Source organism: Carassius carassius, chromosome 29 (genome assembly GCF_963082965.1).
Source record: "Carassius carassius chromosome 29, fCarCar2.1, whole genome shotgun sequence".
Lineage (NCBI taxonomy): Eukaryota > Metazoa > Chordata > Actinopteri > Cypriniformes > Cyprinidae > Carassius > Carassius carassius.
Genome location: NC_081783.1, coordinates 22868071 through 22887593, shown reverse-complemented (window position 1 = coordinate 22887593; position 19523 = coordinate 22868071). Strand labels below are relative to the sequence as shown.

General features: G+C 36.7%; 1 protein-coding gene across 1 annotated transcript; it reads right to left on the bottom strand.

The window, feature by feature from the left end:
• Positions 1-9816: 9816 nt before the first annotated feature.
• LOC132110199 (homeobox protein CDX-1-like) lies at positions 9817-18840 on the bottom strand. Its single transcript, XM_059516797.1, has 3 exons — positions 18338-18840; positions 12566-12714; positions 9817-10402 (listed from the first exon to the last, which is right to left on the bottom strand). Exons 1-3 carry the CDS (start codon positions 18711-18713, stop codon positions 10211-10213), a joined length of 717 nt encoding a protein of 238 aa, XP_059372780.1. The 5' UTR covers positions 18714-18840; the 3' UTR covers positions 9817-10210.
• Between the last annotated feature and the right edge of the window lie 683 nt (positions 18841-19523).

Genomic DNA, 19523 nt, shown 5'->3' with positions numbered 1-19523 from the left:
TTTAATACCAGCTGGATACAATACAGATTTTGGCGGAAACCAATTTTTTTTTAAATGCCGTTTATCGCGTTTTGGAACCAAACTATGTCACCTTAATTTATTAAGTGTTTTTAACAATAGAGATTGTTTCAAAGCAGCTTTAAAGTATCAAATAGGAAAATATTGTGTCAATGCAAAAGGACAAAAGTAAACACTCAATTTTCAATTAAAGGCACTTCATCATTGATTTCAGTGATTACATCATCCAGCTAAATTCAGTTTAAATAGTATCTGTGCAATCAAGTCGACAATATCGCTGTAAATGAAGTGTCCCCAACTAAGCAAGCAAGAGGTGACAGCAGCAAGGACCAAAACTCCATCAGTGAAAGAATGGAGAAAAAACCTTGGGAGAAACCAGGCTCAGTCAGGCCATTTCTCTTCTCTTCTCTTCTGGTTCATCTGGTCAGACGAACCAGAATGTTGATCCATGCATGATTGTGCAAAGGGCTTATCTGGTTCCCGTAATCTGGTCCAAATGGCCGTCTAGGAGACCAGCTCTTCAATGGGGATCCGTCTCTGTTTGTGTTATGTGTAAACCATGTTAAAGATATGGGTCTTTAATCTAGTTCAGAGTATACTCTTCAATGTGGCACCAGGGTGAGGTTGAGGAGATGCAATGTTGAATAAAGTCTGAATTGTTTTCTCTTTTTGCACAAAAAGTTTTCTCGTAGCTTTGTAAAATTATGGTTGAACCACTGATGTAACATGAATTATTTTACTGGTTTATTTTGGGGTGAATGATCCGTTTACATATGGATATTTTGCATATGGATATGCCTTTATCAATCCCCTGGAGCCATGTAGAGTAGTTTGATGATGGATTGACACGCTTCAAAATCTCAACACTCAGTCACTGCCATTTTAAAGCTTAGAAGAGTCGGGGAATATTTTTATTGTAACTGTGATTTTATTCATCTGAAAGAAGAAAGTCACATGCAAGTGAGGTAATTTTCTTTTTAGAATACTGTTTCTTACTTACTGCATAACTAATAAGGAATTAATGAAGAACTAACAGGTGATTATTCATTAACACTTAACTACTAAGGAAGATGTGTTAACTAATCAGTATGTAATATAATTTTAGGATTGTGTTAAGTAACAGTTAGCTAATCAATAACTAATATATTCTGTCATACCTCCTCATACCTACTATTAATTATCTACTAGTAAAGGTTAACAATAACTATGAAATAACTACTAATGAACAGTTATACGCAAATAGTCACTATAATAATCAGGCTGTGGCCCACAAATCAAGTACTTGAGTAAAAGTACAGATACCACTATAAAATATTACTCCAGTAAAATTATAAGTAGCCTATTCATTTTAATAATTACTTGAGTAAAAGGACAAGTACAAAGTACTACTACAGTAGCAACTTTGTTACAGTCTTATTTGCCTATAATGGGTTTAAGGTTTGAAATAAGTCCTGCAGAATTATTTGATAATTCTTTATTAATTACTAATAGGTTACCTGTATGTTCAATTTCCCTCAGTCCTTGACTTACATACAGGAATTTAATTAATGGTTATGTGGTATATGCTGAGGAGGCACACATACAGTACTGTATGTAAAATATAAAAACTTAGGTAAGTTATTGCAAGGCACTGGAGTCGTGGTGTTCCTATCGGAAGCTGATTTCTTACGAAACACTCACAAAACAATTCACTACACAGGAAAAACCTCTATAAAATTTATTGCATTTATTAATATTGCATTTTCATATTACTACTACTACTGCTAATAACATTTATATGAAAGGGTCATGATTCAATGTAATTGTGCATAACTGTTCATTAGTAGTTACTTCATAGTTATTTTTCTTGAACCTTAACTAGCATATAATTGATAGTAGTTCTTCAGGAGGTATGACAGAATAAATTAGTTATTGATTAGCTAATTGTTACTTAACACAATCCTAAAATTGTATTACATACTGATTAGTTAACACATCTTCCTTAGTAGTTAACAGTAGTGAGTTAAGTGTTAATGAATAATCACCTGTTAGTTCTTCAATGATTCCTTATTAGTTATGCAGTAAGTAAGAAACAGTATTCTAATGTGTAACCACTACCCCTTTAAAATACTGTATGTGTCCCGGCGGAACCATGAAATGTTGAATATGCAAGACAAAAAACAATAAAACAAACAAAGGGAAAGCAAATGCATTATTTTCTTTTAGAGAAGCACTGCTGTTTTTAGTGCTTCTCAGTTCTGCCGACAGCTGTGGAGATATGATAGTGAGAAAAGACTTAAATGAAAAAAAAAAAGATGAATAAAGAGGAGGTGATTGATGTGCTCTAAACTCATGAAAACAGAGCAATTGGGTGATTTTACATGATTAAAACAATTCAAAGGAATGTACATTTGGAAAATCTAAGCTTTGATAGATTGAGTTCTAGCAGAAACTAAAAGTTTGAAACTGTAAGCATGTCTAGCTTAAGCATGCATACAGTATACTGTTACTAAAATAAATTAATATTATTGGCCAGGTTTTATATACAGCTGGAAATATATCAAACGTTATTCACATACATACACATAAAGTGATTTATACAGTAAATCGTTTTATTGGTTATATTGTTTTTATTGTAACATAATGTAACAATATTATCATTCAGCTATGATTTGGTTAATTGCGACATGAAGATATCAAGCTACTATTAGTATTTACATCATGACTTTCTGTAAAGCTGATTTGAAACAAAGTGTGTATGGTCAAAAGTAAATAAATTGTAAATAAACCCTCATGTTGTTCCAAACCCGTAAGACCTCTGTCCATCTTCAGAACACAAATTTTGAGATTTCTGATAAATTCTGAGAGCTCTCTGACCCTCATTTTTGGGTGAACTAACCCTTTAATAATTAAGGCTATTAATGTAAATATTTAATATTAATATTAATCTTATTTGGTCCTCATTTATTGTTTTCCGTGCTGATTGAGAGAATGTTTTTCAGCGTGCAAGAGTTATGTTACATGTTTATAAATGTGAGTTTGATTAAACCATTGTTTCGACCGAAACCATTGTTTTCAGAGATTAACACTTTTTTATTAGTATTTTTAATATTCAGTTTTGTTGTTAATTTATTTACAATATTGTACCCAATGTGGTGTCTGCATCAAATATGTAAAGCATATTAAATGCAATTGAAAGTGTCTTCTGTCTACTAATGTTTCAAATAATTATGTGAAAATAAAATGGCAAAATACGGGTGAAAAAATGTTCCATCGTTAATCAGCGTAACAGATTTCATCTAATGATTCTGGCTCTAAATAAGTCTATACAAACTATTATTAAACTCAATGACATGTAAGCCATGATAAAAAAAAAACATGGTTGTCATTATATTATTATTATTATTTTATTTTATTTTTTCAGAAAAAAACATAAAATAAATTGAAAAGGCACATTTTAATGTATGGGGAAAATTGGTAAAAATGTATAAACAATTATTAATTCAAATTTAATTTCCATTTCAATGAATTTCAAGTTTTGTGTTTGTGTTTTGTGATTTCCAAATATAGATTTATAAATTTGGGCTAAATATTAATGAATGAATTTTATTTAAATTTAGCACTGTAAAAATCTCTAATAAGACAAATACGCATAGTCCAAGCAGTGTTATTTTAGTATAATTGAGATATTATTATAGTTATTTTTCTGAATTAGTTTTCATTTTCATACCTTGCATATTTGTTTTAATTTTAGTTAAAGCTTTAGTATTTCAGTTTTTTTCAATTGTCCATATAGTTATATATAATTATAGTTTTGTGTATATATATATATATATATATATATATATATATATATATATATATATATATATATATATATATACATATTTACATTTACATTTTATTCCTTTAGCAGAAGCTTTTATCCAAAGCGACTTACAAATGAGGACAGTGGAAGCAATCAAGTCTCAGTTAGGTTAACACAGTACACATAGCATGGGCTTTTAAATAATATAATAAATAAAAAGAATAGAGCAAGCTAATGTTAGAGGTCTTTACACACACACACACACACACACACACACACACAATTGCATAATAAATTAAAAGAAAATAGAATACAAAAAGATTAGAAAGGTAGTTAGTTTTTTTTTTTAAGAATAGAATTAGAATAGTGAGTGTTTAAAGTTAGAGGGTTTGATAAAGCTGGCAGGAAGACATGCCAAGAAAGCATTGCAATAGTCAAGCCTGGACAGAACAAGAGCTTGAACAAGGAGTTGTGCAGCATGTTCCAAAAGAAAGGGCTTCTTCTTGATGTTGAATAAAGCAAATCTGCAGGATCGGACAGTTTTAGCAATGTGGTCTGAGAAAGTCAGCTGATCATCAATCATAACTCCAAGGCTTCTAGCTGTTTTTGAAGGAGTTATGGTTGATGTGTCTAACTGGATGGTGAAATTGTGATGAAACGATGGTTTTGCTGGAATCACACAAAGTTCTCTCTTGGTAAGGTTGAGTTGAAGGTGATGGTCCATCATCCAGCAAGAAATGTCTGTTAGACAAGCTGAGATGCGAATAGCTACCGTCAGATCATCAGGATGGAATGAGCGGTAGAGTTGAGTGTCATCAGCATAGCAGTGGTTTGAAAAGCCATGTTTCTGAATGACAGAACCTAATGATGCCATGTAGACAGAGAAGAGAAGTGGTCCAAGAACTGAGCCCTGAGGCACCCCAGTAGTTAGATGTTGTGACTTGGACACCTCACCTCTCCAAGATACTTTGAAGGACCTGTCTGATAGGTAAGACTCAAACCATTGAAGTGAAACCTGAGATGCCCTTTGCCAGTAGGGTTGATAGGAGGATCTGGTGGTTAACCGTGTCAAAATCAGCGGACAGATCAAGCAAGATAAGAACTGAAGATTTGGATTCTGCTCTTGCCAGTCTTATAGCTTCAACAACTGAGATCAAGGCAGTCTCAGTTGAATGTCCACTTCTGAAGCCAGATTGGTTGCTGTCAAGGAAGTTGTTGTGTGTGAGAAATGTTGAGACTTGGTTGAACCGCTCGTTCAAGTGTTTTTGCAATGAAAGGAAGAAGGGAAAGTGGTATGTAGTTGTGTAAAAGAGATGGGTTGAGGGTGGGTTTCTTAAGTAGTGGGGTTATACGAGCCTGTCTAAATGATGAGGGAAAAACACCAGTGTGGAGGGATGTGTTGATGATGTGAGTAACTGCAGGTATAACTGCAGGAGAAATGGCTTGAAGTAGATGAGATGGAATAGGATCAAGTGGGCAAGTAGTAGGGTGATTAGAAAGGATGAGTTTGGAGACTTCTGCCTCAAAGAGTGAAGAGAAGTATGTAAATGAGTGTATGTTTGCTGGACAAAGAAGTGAGGAAAATGTTTTAAAAAGCATGCGAAAGTTAGACGAACTGTTAATTTTGTTATGGAAGTATTTCATTTTTGCAGTGGAGACATTTGCAGAGAAGGAAGATAGGAGTGACTGATATACATTAAGGTCAGTAGTATTTTTGGATTTGCGCCACACCCTTTCAGCAGCTCTAAGCTTAGAACGATGTTCACGTAGAACATCAGATAACCAAGGGGCAGAAGGGGTGTTATGGGCTGGCCTGGAAGATAAGGGGCAAATAGTGTCTAAACAAGATGTAAGAGTGGAGCAGAAAGTATCAGTAGCACTGTTAGCATCAAAAGATGCAAACAGTTTAGGGGAAGGACATGAAGATGAAACCATTGCAGATAGCCGTGAGGGTGAAAGTGTGCGTAGGTTACGTCGAAAGATGACATGTGGAGGGGTAAATGATGTGTCAGGGACCATGTTGAGGTTAAGAGTGAGGAGGAAGTGATCCAACGTGTGCAATGGAGTAACCAGTACTTGATCAGTGGAGAAGTGTTGCGTATAAATAAGGTCCAGTTGGCTGCCTGATTTGTGAAAAGCAGTAGAGGACACTCGGTTGAGATCAAAAGAGGCAAGCAGAGTGTGGAAATCAGCATAAAGAGGTTTATCTAGGTGGATGTTGAAATCTCCATGCATAACTCGGGGAGTACCATCCTCAGGAAAGGTTGAGAGCAGCAAATCTAATTCATCCAAAAAGTTACCCAGTGGTCCTGGGGGTCGATAGACAATTACAAAATGTATTTTAAAAGGGTAGTTAACAGTTACTGAATGAGATTCAAAGGAGCTGTTGATACCCAAAGATGGTAAAGGATTACATTTGCAATCATTAGAGATGAGCAGACCAGTACCTCCACCTCTTCCAGTCAAATGGGGGAGTGGGAAAATGAGAAATTATTGGAGAGTGCTGAAGGTATAGCAATGTCCTCTGGTTTGATCCAAGTCTCTGTTAGGGCCATGAGATTAAGCTTTGAATGACTAATAATAGAAGTAATGAAATTGGCTTTGTTTACAGCAGACCTGCAATTCCAGAGACAAATAGAATAAGAAAGTAGTGTATTAGCAGATATAGGCAAAGTGCGCAGGTTGTTAACACTGCGCTGCCTACATTGTGTGATGTGTGGTTTGCGAGTGGTAGTGATAGTAGGGATCTGGAAACACATAGTAAGATTTGGTTATAAACAAAAAACAACTGAAATATAAATGAAACAAGGAGAAGGAAAAAGACATTAATCAAAACAATGCTTATATTCCCTGCCGGTGTCCCTGCCTGGTGGAGTCGCACGGTAGAGTCGATGGTCTTTACACTCTTCGGTCTTCACACGAGGAGGGCTTAACTGGAGGGCTGCCGCGACCGCTGCTGCGGTACACTAAACTTTTTTAAACCTGAAAAAACGGAAACTGAATTCAGCTGAATGCACTTTACTGTTTATCACAACAAAGGTCTAAGCAAGAGCACAACACTGACAACGTATGCGATAGAGTACGAGACCAAACGCAGCATGTCTCAACACAGTAAACAAACAAGTGTTTCCTAGCAACGACAACTGCGCTAAACACCAATGAGACAAGAAATAAATACACTTACGATCTGCTTTTAACTCCCACTGATTTAACTGCTTCTCTTAAAGGGTATTTCTTTACACTCTCTTGGCTGGCGCTTGAACACACTGTTTATCACAACAAAAGTCTAAGCAAGCGCACAACACTGACAACGTATGCGATAGAGTACGAGACCAAACACAGCACGTCTCAACACAGTATGTGTGTGTGTGTGTGTGTGTGTGTGTGTGTGTGTGTGTGTATATATAGTTTTAGTTATTTTAGTACTTTAATTTCATATCATGAAAATGAGAAATGTAATTTGTCTTTAGGAAACTAGCTGTATGTTTTTTTATTTAATTTAATTGACATTTTTACATTGTTCAAGTTTCAGTGTTCAATGATAACCCCCTGCACCCAAGCACACAAAAAGAGTAATATCTGTAGCATGCAGTAATTTGGAGCATGTTTTTACTGTGAGGTTAAAGATGGATGGAGAGGCTGCTGTAGCATCTCCATCTTCTGTCTCGTTCAGCGGTGTCACTTTACCACATCCGGACAGCTAATGATTAACACACACAATAATGTCCTGCTGTTATCTGCACGGCTGTAAATGGACTTTCACAAGAAAATGGGAAAGGAAATAAAGTCCTGTCGGGATATTTAGAGGAATTCATTCACTAGACCAGATGAGCGTTTTAATTTCTGAAGCTTTGTTTTATTTTGCTGTTTCCAGTGTGCTTTTTCGTGCTCATCAAGATAAGTGTAAAACAGTGTGAACTGGTTCCTCAATAAAGTGTGAAACAAGATAGTAATCTCTGTTTGATGGATCAGATGCTGAACAAGTTCACAGCAGCAGGAAACTGAAGTGCAGATCTAGTTTTTAAAGCATGACAAGAACAGATGCATTTATGTGGATGTATAACATGCACACTGACTCGTTCGTTTTTCTTCTCTTTTTCATCTGAAACCTAGACATGTGTTTGCATGTCTTTCAGCTGTGCCTAAAGGGATGGTTCACCCCAAAATAAAATGACCTGTCATAATTTTCTCACCATTTTCAGTATTATTTTTGTAAATATTTTACTTGAATGCTCTTGAAACTGAATTCTATCTCAGTACTCTATTCGTTTCTTAGGCAAAATCACACTTTTATTATTCCTTAATAATTAACTTTTTTGAGCTCCCATCAATTTTACTTTCACTTAAAACAGCCAATGAAATGTATCTGTGTAAAATATAACATTACTGATTGTATGACCAAAACAGTTATTCAAAATATCTCCTTTGTGTTCCAAATGATCATTTCCTTTAAATTCTTTTGAACCAAATTTTACTTTTAATTCAAACAAATGTAGAACATTATTGAATTTGTTTTTACCTCAGTTTTTGACCAAAAGGAGTTTTTTTGTCTTTGTTTCAAACCTGTAGAACTTTTTTATTATTTTTTTTCTGTAAAAGTTATTATTTGTATTTTAGATCATTTTAAAAAGTCCCAGTCTTCTTTTGGACCCAATTTAATTTCATTGTATAAACAAAATTGTATTCCATAGAAGTAGTAATAATAGTGTTATTTTGTTGAATATCTTAGGTAAATACTCAAAAGCGATGGCTAACTTTGTACCCGATTATGTTTCGGTGGCAAAACCACACTTATATTATTCCTTATAATTTCCTTTAGATTTTTTGAGCTTCCTCGAATTTTACTTTTACTCAAAACAATTACAGTGAAGCAGATTTGTTTATAAGTATTGCTAAAGATATTTGACTGAAGCGTGACTTCTGACACACATTTTGACCCGGTCCTCAAACTCTTAACGTCTCACATGTGCTGAACATGTTCCTTCTGATGAAGTTGTGAAACTGATCAAACATTAACAGTTCGAACGTGTGATCTTGAAGGACATGAGATGAACGTTACTGGCATCAGGTCTTTATTGGCTCTTTAATTGACATGAATCATCTGACTGAGCTGAAAACAGGCTCCACCCGTCCCATCAGATGATGTCTGTGCAGCGTCTGCTCGACCTCTGGCTCCTCTGTCAATGATTGACTGCGCTGAATACACGCTCACCGCTTCAGCTTCTGTTTTTTATCAATAAGCTGTGTTTGTTTCCTTGTGCTATCGAGACTTATGATCCACATTGTGATCGGTAAACACTCACACGCCAACTGGTTTCCACCCTCTCAAAGTACAGCGTGATTTAGAGATGGTCATTGTATGATTTCGTTAAATCTGATCAACATTGTCAAGGCCTTTTTACATAGGAATATAAAAAAGTAATAATTTTTATTAACATTAATTATTTTTAATGCAATAATTATGGCTTGTAACGCATTGTATGATCCTATGAATAATTGTAACCACCATAGTCATGCATTATAATAACGCTTATTTAATCATAGCTAGATCTTTAAAAAGAATTATGCATAGAACACGTGATTAACGAGGAGTTTGCAAATATTATAATACGTTTCAATTTTGGTAATAATTACTTGTAATGTAAAATATGAATACCTTTATTTTTGCATATATGAAAGCTTCAGGTGTTACCAAACCCTATGATATGCAAAAATAAGATTTAAATAAAAATATAAATTGTATTTATGCACCATTATAAATACATTTATGCTGACAAAAAAGGCATTTAAAAATCGTTTTTATATATGTAAATTACCTACTGATGAAAATAATGGCAAATTATTAGAAAAAAACTCAAAAGTAACAAGTTTCTTTATAATAAAGGGAAATTAGAAGAAAATGTGTTTAATTGTTGTGAAAATAATGTCAAAATGACACAAACAAAAAAAAAATTTCTTGAGATTTTGAATCTCAGTAATTTTACATTCTCAAATATTCTCTTTTTATTAAAATTATGCTCTTTTTTATTTTTTACTAATGAAGGATTACACAGAGGCACCAGTTCACTCTATTTTTAACAAAAGAAGTCATTTTTTCCATCATCCAGTAGGTGTAAAATATTTTACATAGTAAAGCAAAGCAGTAGTGATACAAATAAAGTCATCAAATCATCATCAGTAGTTCAGTAGTTCAGTGAGGTCATATCAAAAGCAGTATAGAAATTAAGAAAGCATTATGCAACATACTCTGAGATCATCATTGTTTACAAAAATTGAAATACTGTGCACGTTATTCACAATAAAACATGTTTGCGTGTCATTCGTGTAGTGCAATATGCACGCTCGGCTGAGCGTCACTGAAACCGTGTAAACATGTACTGTTTATCCTTCTGTTTGGAAGAGTTGTCAGTATTCCTCTTTGATGCTGGTGGATATATTGTCTGTCATCAAGCCGTTATTGGTGCTGCTGACCATGGCAGTGTGTGCGTGGCCAGATGCGCTGACCGCTGTGGACGTGGAGCTCTGCTGAGTCTGCTGGAGTCGCTTCTTGTTCATTTTCCTTTCTTTGGCTCTTCTGTTTTGAAACCAGATCTTCACCTGTGAACAACAGTGTCAAAATGATTAGCCTGATTAAACAAATGATGAGGCTTCTAGCAGTACCAGACACATCCTGCGCCTCATGCATAAAATTGACATATTGAAAGTGAAAGTGATGTGACATACAGCCAAGTATGGCAACCCAATCTCAGAATTCGTGCTCTGCATTTAACCCATCCAAAGTGCACACACACAGCAGTGAACACACACACCCTGTGAACAGCAGCAGTGGGCAGCCATTATGCTGCGGCGCCCGGGGAGCAGTTGGGGGTTCGGTGCCTTGCTCAAGGACACCTCAGTCATGGTATCGAGGGAGATTGCAGTACATTTATTACCCCACCTATAATTCCTGCCGGACTCAAACTTCTAACTTGATTCTCAACCTGAACATTACTGAGACTCAAACTCCCAACATCTGGATTATTATCTCTATTCAGCCACGACTTCCCCTAACAAATGTATTAGTGAAATTTAATGATGATGAAATTTCAGCTTTGCATTCTCAGCCATTTTTGCAATTATTTGTTGCAAGTGGTTGTAGGTCTGTGTGTATAATATATATTGTATAATAAAGTTTTTTTTTTTTTTTGCATAATGTTATTATGGTAAACTATCTTAAAGGGTTAGTTCACCCGAGAATGAAAATTTGTCCATCTTCTACCCACCCTCGAAGCATTCTAAGTCTGCGTCACTTTCTTCTTTCAGAATAATCCAACCAGAGTTATATAAAAAATTGTCTTTGCTCTTCCAAGCTTTTCAATTGGGGTAAGTGGGTGTTTGTTGTCAACTGTTCAGAAGACATGAAATAAAGTGCACGCATCTGTTATAAAAAGTCCCTCACATGGCTCTGGGGGTGGGTTGAATAAAGGCCCACTGTAGTGAATCCATGCATTTTTGTAAGATAAATATCCAGATTTCAAACGTAATAAACACTTTTTTCTCACATCTGCTGACTGTTGGGAACCAGAAGATGTGCAGGCGGATTCTGTAGTTTGTCAGCGCTGCGTGGTTAGTGACGAGCGTAAGAACAAAACAAAACACTGGTCATGAATTAGAAGCACAAAACGAGGATTTGTAAAGAAAAACGTCAGAGGATTTCGAAATAAGCCAAGAGGAGGTTTTCCTTTGCTTAAGTAAGGAAACTTTGTTTCCTTTGCTCCTACATTTCCCAGAGGCACGCGATGCATATGCCTTCCATCTTCCAGTTCCCCACAGTCAGCAGAAGTGAGAGAAATAGTGTTTAATATGTTTGAAATCTGGATATTTATCTAACAAAAACACATGGATTCGCTACAGGGGGACTTTATTCACCACCCGGAGCTGTGTGAGGGATGCTTTATTACAGATGCATGCACTTTATTTCACATCTCTGAACAGTTGACAAGAAACATCTGTTTTACCCCACTGAAAGGCTTGGAAGAGCAAGGACAATTTCTAATAAAATTGATTGGATTATTCTGAAAGAAGAAAGTCACATACATCTATGATGCTTCGAGGGTGAGTAAAACATGGACGGATCTTCATTCTCGGGTGAACTAGACCCTTTAACAATCTTCATTGTCCTAAAAAAATAATGATAATTTTATTTTAGAAAAATATAATTGCTTATGAGTGAAATATGGAAGATTTCAAAATTCGTCTGAGGTTCACACTCAGCGTTTCTGTAGAACTGAGTAATGTGGTTTTTAAAAGGCACTGACCACACTCAAAAATAAAGGTGCTTCATGATGCCATAGAAGAACCGAGTTGTCTAAATTATTCCATTAAAAAACTTTTAACATCTAATGAACCTTTTTGTTTCACAAAAGGTTCTGCGTGGCTAAAGAAGTTTCTTCAGATTATAAAAGATAAGAAAGAGGAGGTTCCTTAAAGAGCCTTTGACTGAATGGTTCTTTGTGGAACCAAAAAAGGTTCTATGGCATCAATGTAAAGAACCTTTTAAGCACCTTAATATTTAAGAGTGTTTTATTTTCCTCTTTCTCAAAGATAGAGCACTCGTAATTTAGGAGTTTTTCCCGCAGTTTCTAATATATTGCATATCACCACACATGCATCTTATTCTGTACAGCCACATGACGTCCTTTCTCAAGAAACTCAGTTATAATTAGACGGATCTCACTGCAGGTTAGTTGAACTTCCTCTTTTCATGCGCCATCGACCTACCTGGCGTTCTGATAGGCTCAGGGCCACCGCAAGCTCCGCCTTCCGTCTGATGGTGATGTAGCGGCTGAAATGAAATTCCTTCTCTAGCTCCAAGCGCTGGACATCACTGTACACAACTCTGTATTTGTCCTTCGTCCGGGTCTTTCCTCCTGCTATCACAAGAGAGTCATTTTTAGTTTCCATATTCAGCTGTGGTTACTGAAGAAGGCTTTTGAATATCTTTATTATTTTTTTTTTTAGATATTAATGGGCCCGATTTCAGTTTGTGTGAATTTACTGTATTAGACAACATAGGCCAATAGGGTAAAAAAAAATATGTTTAAGAATTTAAAACAATAAGAATCGCAAGCATTTGTGTAGTGTTATGTTTAAATACTAAAATATAAAGTATACTAACTAAATAAAATAAATATGCACAATTTCCATACATTTGCAGAAAAGAAATAGATAAAGCCAGTTTGTTGTTTGACTTTAAGTTAAAGGATAAAGGTTAAAGAGTTTTTATAGAGGGGATTTTGTTAATTAATCAATAAACTTTTATTAATTATTAAAATACACTTTTATTAATCAAAAATAAAAACATAATTTTACTATTTAAATACTACAAAAATTATAATTATATTACAAAAACTTTAACGGAAATTAAAATGAAATAATATTTTCATTTATTTTTTTAATTAAACAAAAAAAAAAAACCCTGTAACAGCATATCAGTGATACTAAAATAACACTGAAGCCTAGACACACACACACACACACTGTCTAGAAAACCACAGAATGCAGTTTTCATAGACTGAAACTCTTTCTCAACAGTTTTCTTCCCTTTTCTTCAGCAGCTTCGGCTGACATGGGTAACCACACATACATGCACACACACACACACACACACACACACACACACACACACACACACACACACACACACACACAGAGTCTCGTCCCCTTATCAGTGTGCTCCGGTCCTCCCACAGTGCACACAGCAGGGTGCGCCGCTGCCTCAGACTCGCTGGCATCTGCTACTATTAGCTTTTCACAAAATCTATCACTTGGTTCGACTCTCAAGACGCCTTGTGTTTAGACACAAGGATTAATAATCCAGCGGCTAACATTAGGCAACACCTTCATACACTGTTTCATCCGGTGTCAGACTCATCTGACTCACTTTGTCTCTGTGTGACGGGGCCCTCCTTTATCTCTTTTCTTAATATTACTAATGCATAATGTGTGGTAAAAGTCCTGGGAAGAGTGATTATTTGTACAGCGATTGCAGAACCGCCTTCTTGAACTAACAGAAGTTGCTGTTAAGTGGACATCAAAAGTGTAGTTCGTTGCGTAGTTCTATTTTAAATGGGTTTTAAATGGCTAACTGATTTTTACTGTGGCTTATCTCTTCAGAGCTGTTCTGAGAAGGCCAAAAATGAAACCTGAAGATGTGTGCACTCAGTGATTCAAGGTTTACAGTGTTTAACCTCATTATACTCACACACGCATAATCACCGTCATATGATGGGCTGTAATAAACGCAGCATAAAGACATAAAAACAGAAGCACATATCAGCAGATGAACCTAAGTTTGCTGCCTATATTTTGAATTAGTTTTTATTTTAATATTTATATTTTTTCAAGTATTTTTAATTAGTTTTTTTTTCCATTAAAGTTTTAGTAAATTTGTTGCTTTTTTTGTTTGTTTTTAATGTGTATATATTTTGTATTAATTTTTAATCTACAATTTTAGTTTTTATTATTTGAGTTCATTTATTTTAAACTAAATGAAAATGGGAAAAGTAGATGATATTTGTTAAATAAGTAATTGTGTGCACATCCCACCTTCTGGCAGATGCAGGACAAAAGAAACTACTGAAGTGAAAAAAATATAACACACACACACATGTTTGTTTTTGTGAAAATTGGGTTTATCCCATAGGCGTAATGGTTTGTATACTGTACAAACTGTACAGTATATTCTATGGCCCTACACCAACCCTACACCTAACCCTAACCCTCACAGGAAACTTTGTGCATTTTTACTTTCTCAAAAAAACTCATTCTGTATGATTAATAAGCGTTTTGAAAAATGGGGCAGCATCAAGCCTGTTGCATCACCAGACTTCTGCATTCTTCTTTTGTCATGCTTTTCCAGTCTTTCACCACAGCCTCTTTTAATGTGTGTGTGTGTGGGGGGGGGGGGGGGGGGTCTCCCTTCAGACTCTTCTTTAGCAGGTAAAATGCATATTCTTTAGGATTTAAGTCTGGAGATTGACTTGGCCAGTCTAAAACCTTCCACTTCCTGCCCCTGATGAACTCCTCTGTTTGCTTTGGCACTATGTTTTGGGTCATTATCTTGCTGCATGATGAAGTTTGGTTGCATCTTTCTGTAAATTGGCAGACAAAATGTTTCTGTAGTCTTCTGAGTTCGTTTTGCTGCTGCCGTCATGTTACATCATCAATGAAGATTAATGAGCCCGTCGCAGAGGAAGCGATGCAAGCCCAAGCCATGACATTACCTCCACTGTGCTTCAGATGAGCTTGTCTGTTTGGGATCATGAGCAGATCCTTTAAACTTTAGCCTTTCCTTCCCTTGGGCAATCCATCATCTTTGTCTCATCAGTCCATAAACTTTGTCTTGTCTATTATTCTTCTTCCTAATGAGAGGTTTGCGTCTTCTGAAGTCTTCTGCGAGCAGTATATTGTGATACCTTCACTCCTGCCCTCTGGAGGTTGTTGCTGGTGTCACTAACAGTTGTTTTAGGGTCTTTCTATACAGCTGTAACAATGTTTGTGTCATCAAATGCTGATGTTTTCTTGGTCTACCTGTTCGAGGTCTATTAATTAGTATACCAGTGGTTTTTCTTCTTCTTCTTTTAGGACATTCCAAATGGTTGTAATGTGCTGGCTAGGGCCAATGTTTGTGCAATGGCTCTGATTGATCTCCCATCTTCTCTTGGCTTCACCATTCCTTTGTTTTTCACCCATACACAGTGCTCTGATTTTATTGTTTGTTACACATCTAACTATAAATGTAGTCTGCACAGGCAAACCCCAAATCTGAAACTGACCGCAGACATTCAGTGCTATTTCTTGTTTGAATAATCAATTTAATAGGACAAAGAAGGGCAACAAAACACACCTGTCAGTCCCATGTTCCAATACTTTTGGTCACATGAGCAATGGATGTGTTCAAACAAAAGGTGCTATCCTCTAAGTTGTGTTTATCAGATCTAGATGAAAATACAAAAGCTGAAATGTTGATCTCTTGTCTCATATTAATCTTTTGATGTCAAACCCAAATGGTTTCAGTCTAAAGCAAAGACACTGTTCCAATACTTTTGGAAGGGAGTGTATACACACACACACACACACACACACACACACACACACACACACACACACACACACACACACACACACACACACACACACACACACACAGTTGTTATATTTTATACTGTACAAACTGTATATTCTATGGCCCTTCCCCAACCCTACACCTAACCCTAACCCTCACAGGAAACTTTGTGCATTTTAACTTTCTCAAAAAAACTCATTCTGTATGATTTATAAGCATTTTGAAAAATAGGGACATGGGTTATGTCCTCATAAGTCACCCTCTCCTTGTAATACCTGTGTCATACCCATGTCATTATACAGAGCTGTGTCCTGATATGTCACAAAAACAAGACACACACACACACACACACACACACACACACACACACACACACACACACACACACACACACACACACACACAAACATCAAACTCTGTTGAAATTCATTAAGTCTTTTGTTCTTTTTTTTCCAGATCAGTCACTTATGAGGTTCTAATTCAGTTGCTGACTTAGTAGACAGCTGACTGTTTAGACAGTATGCAGCTCACTAGTACGTTTCGGAAGCTAATTACATTCAGAGAGAGAGATCTGAAGTAAATGTGCCCATTTTTAATTGTCTCCAGTGGTACATGTGGCTGTTATTAACTATTGGATCAAAATAAAGTCAGAATAAAATGTAAATGTCTCTATTATTATTAACTAATGGACCAAAATGAATCATATTAATCACAAACATGGATTGTACGTCACTGTTTTCCAGTAGGGGTAGCAGTGGATTACATTTAAAAGAGTTTATAAAAAAAACTATTAATTTAAATAAATCATGTATTTTCTCATGCATTGTTTCAGAATGAGGTTTGGATCAGTCTGTTGTCATTATAATTAGCTATATATAAAAACAAATGATATGTTACTATAGAAATAGATAAGTAGGCCATTCAGATAATTCGGTGACTCAGGAACACGTGTGTTTCTAAAGATAAATGAACAGCGTTTCATTTTTTCAGCAGTATTTCCTGAACATTGTCATCTATGTTTGTTTTAGTTACACATCCACATTCGCCGCTCATGTGACGATATCAGAACGTTTGAACAGTCAAACACGATCACTGCATTTGCATCTCAACCAACTGTGTCAGACAACGCTCCTTTGAGAGCTGAAGACTAAACTAATGAGCTACAGTTCCTCCTTTTGGGCTGTTTAAGAAATACGACCAGTTATTTTCAAAGAGATATGAATCAGATTAGTTCGAACAACAGTAACAAATCCAGAGCAGTAAAAAAATCAAGCGACAAATTAACCAGAAACTGAAACTTTTGAAACTAAATCTCCATGTTTCCCAAAGGTCTGGTTCTGTCTAAGCTTTATAGCTTCACCGACCTGACTGTGTGTGACATATTTACACAAATATTCCCTGAAGAGATTAGTTTATCACTCTGTAAACTATTAGCTATAATGCACTTCAGATAAGGCCGAAACATCTATTATTGGCTGTTGAGCTACATGCTCCTTCAGATCAAACAGATGAATTCTGCTGGTATTTTGATCTCTCCGCTGTAACGACTGAATCAGAAACTGATTTCCATATTGATACCCCATGGCCTTGTGGTGGTAATCCATGTTCAAAAACCAGTTGGTATTATCAGTTGTATATTGTTACATTGTATTCTTCAAAAACACATAATCACATGGTGCATGTTGGAAAAACCATGACATGTTCAAAAACATGGTATTTACAATAGCACAGTGCACTAAAACAGTGCACTGCTATTGTATATTTCCATGAATATGTCTAAAACAACATGCTGTTACCATGATGCACATCCAAAAAACATGGTTTTATCAATGGTATTATCTAAGAAACCTGGTATTACCAATGATATCGTCCAAAAAAACTGAACTAATATAGTATATTTCATGAAAGCATAAAATTAAATGGTATGTCTAAAACATGGTATTGTCCAAAAGCACTGTACTACTATGGCATATTTAATAAAAGCATCTAATTACATGGTATTACCGCAATGCATGTCCGAAACAAAACAAAACATGGTATTACAAATGATATTGTATACTGTACTTCTGTAGTACGTTTTATAAAAGCATAGATTATGTGGTATTAACATGATGTATAAAAAAACATGGCAATACCGAAACAGTGTCTAAAAACTGTATTACTTTATATTTCATATAAGTACCAAATTACATGGTATTACCATGACCTATGTGTAAAAACATGGTATTGCCAATGGTATTGTCTTGAAACACTTTATGGTATATTTCATAAAAGCATCAAGTTACATGGTACAGGTCTAAAAACTCCTCAGTGGTATTACCATTTCCTAATAACACGTCATTACCGTAGTGTTTTTGATCGTGTGGAGTAGGTGAACGGGTGTGATGTGAGTTAACAGATGCTCAGGAGAGGTGCTGATGTCTCACCCGGGTTCGCGGGAGGCGCGGCGCGTCTCATCCAGTCCGGCGGCTCCTCTCTCTCCACCGGCGCGCTCGCAGCGCCGCTCAGCACCTCCTGCTCCACCGACAGAGTGCCGCTGACCTCCGCGCTGTTCACCGGGAGCGGGTGACCCGTCCCGTGGCCGTAGAGCTGCGGCCAGTCGTCGCGCGAGCCGGGGCCAAAGCCGGGACTCCATGCGCCGGCGGTGTGGTACAGGTCACCCCCAAGCGCCGGAGCCGCGGGGTACCCGCTGTAGTCTGCGTACGGCGCGGGCGGGTACACGTTCAGGTGCGGCTGGCCAAGATTCAGGTGTCTCGCGGGGTTGCCGTACATGGCCGCGTCCAGCAGGAAGCTCACGGACATTTTCCTCGCGAGCTGAAAGTTTAACTTTAACTGAACTTAACCTTACCGGAGCGCTCGCGGGAGCGCGTTTGTTTACCCAGCGCTGACGTCACGCCCGGGACACCCACCTGAGCTGATTTATGACACGCGCACAGGTGCGGCTGACGGGCCTCGACTAACTCTCTTCATCTTCGGCGACGCGACATTACAATAAAGAACGCAAGTTACAACAAAACTTTGCATATGAGGTAATTCGTTTGATGACGACCACGATGAAGATGCTAGGCGATGAAGATCATTATGATGAAGATGGTAGGTTAGAGTGGGGGAAGGAAACCCCACAGTTTTCCCCAAAATAACCACAGGATAAAAAGTAAAGCTGAATTTTACTTGACTCCGTTGACAAGAGTGATGCACAAGTATTCACCATGAAGTTACACTGGTGATCTACGAGAGAGAAAGAGTAAAATTTCTAAGTAAATTAACTCATTTTCAGCAGTAAGAAAAACAAGTGTTGTTAAAGTTTGTTTTAAAGTGTCTAGAACAGCACAGTAATAAATGAAATGAGAACAATAGGGAATGTAGATTGGGAGTATGTGTTATTTAATAAAACATAGTCTGTAGGGTAAAACGATGATGATATCTAGCAGTGATGAAGTTCATGATGATGTTTGACGTGATGAAGGCCGCGATGATGATGATGGTGTTGGTTTTTCTTTTTTTCGGGAGCCAGAGCGGCGCTCTTGACTCTTTACATCAGAAAGCGCTCGTGCATTTCAAAGGGGTTCGCGCGTCGCACATCAAAGAGCCGCAATAAAAGCGACAAATGAG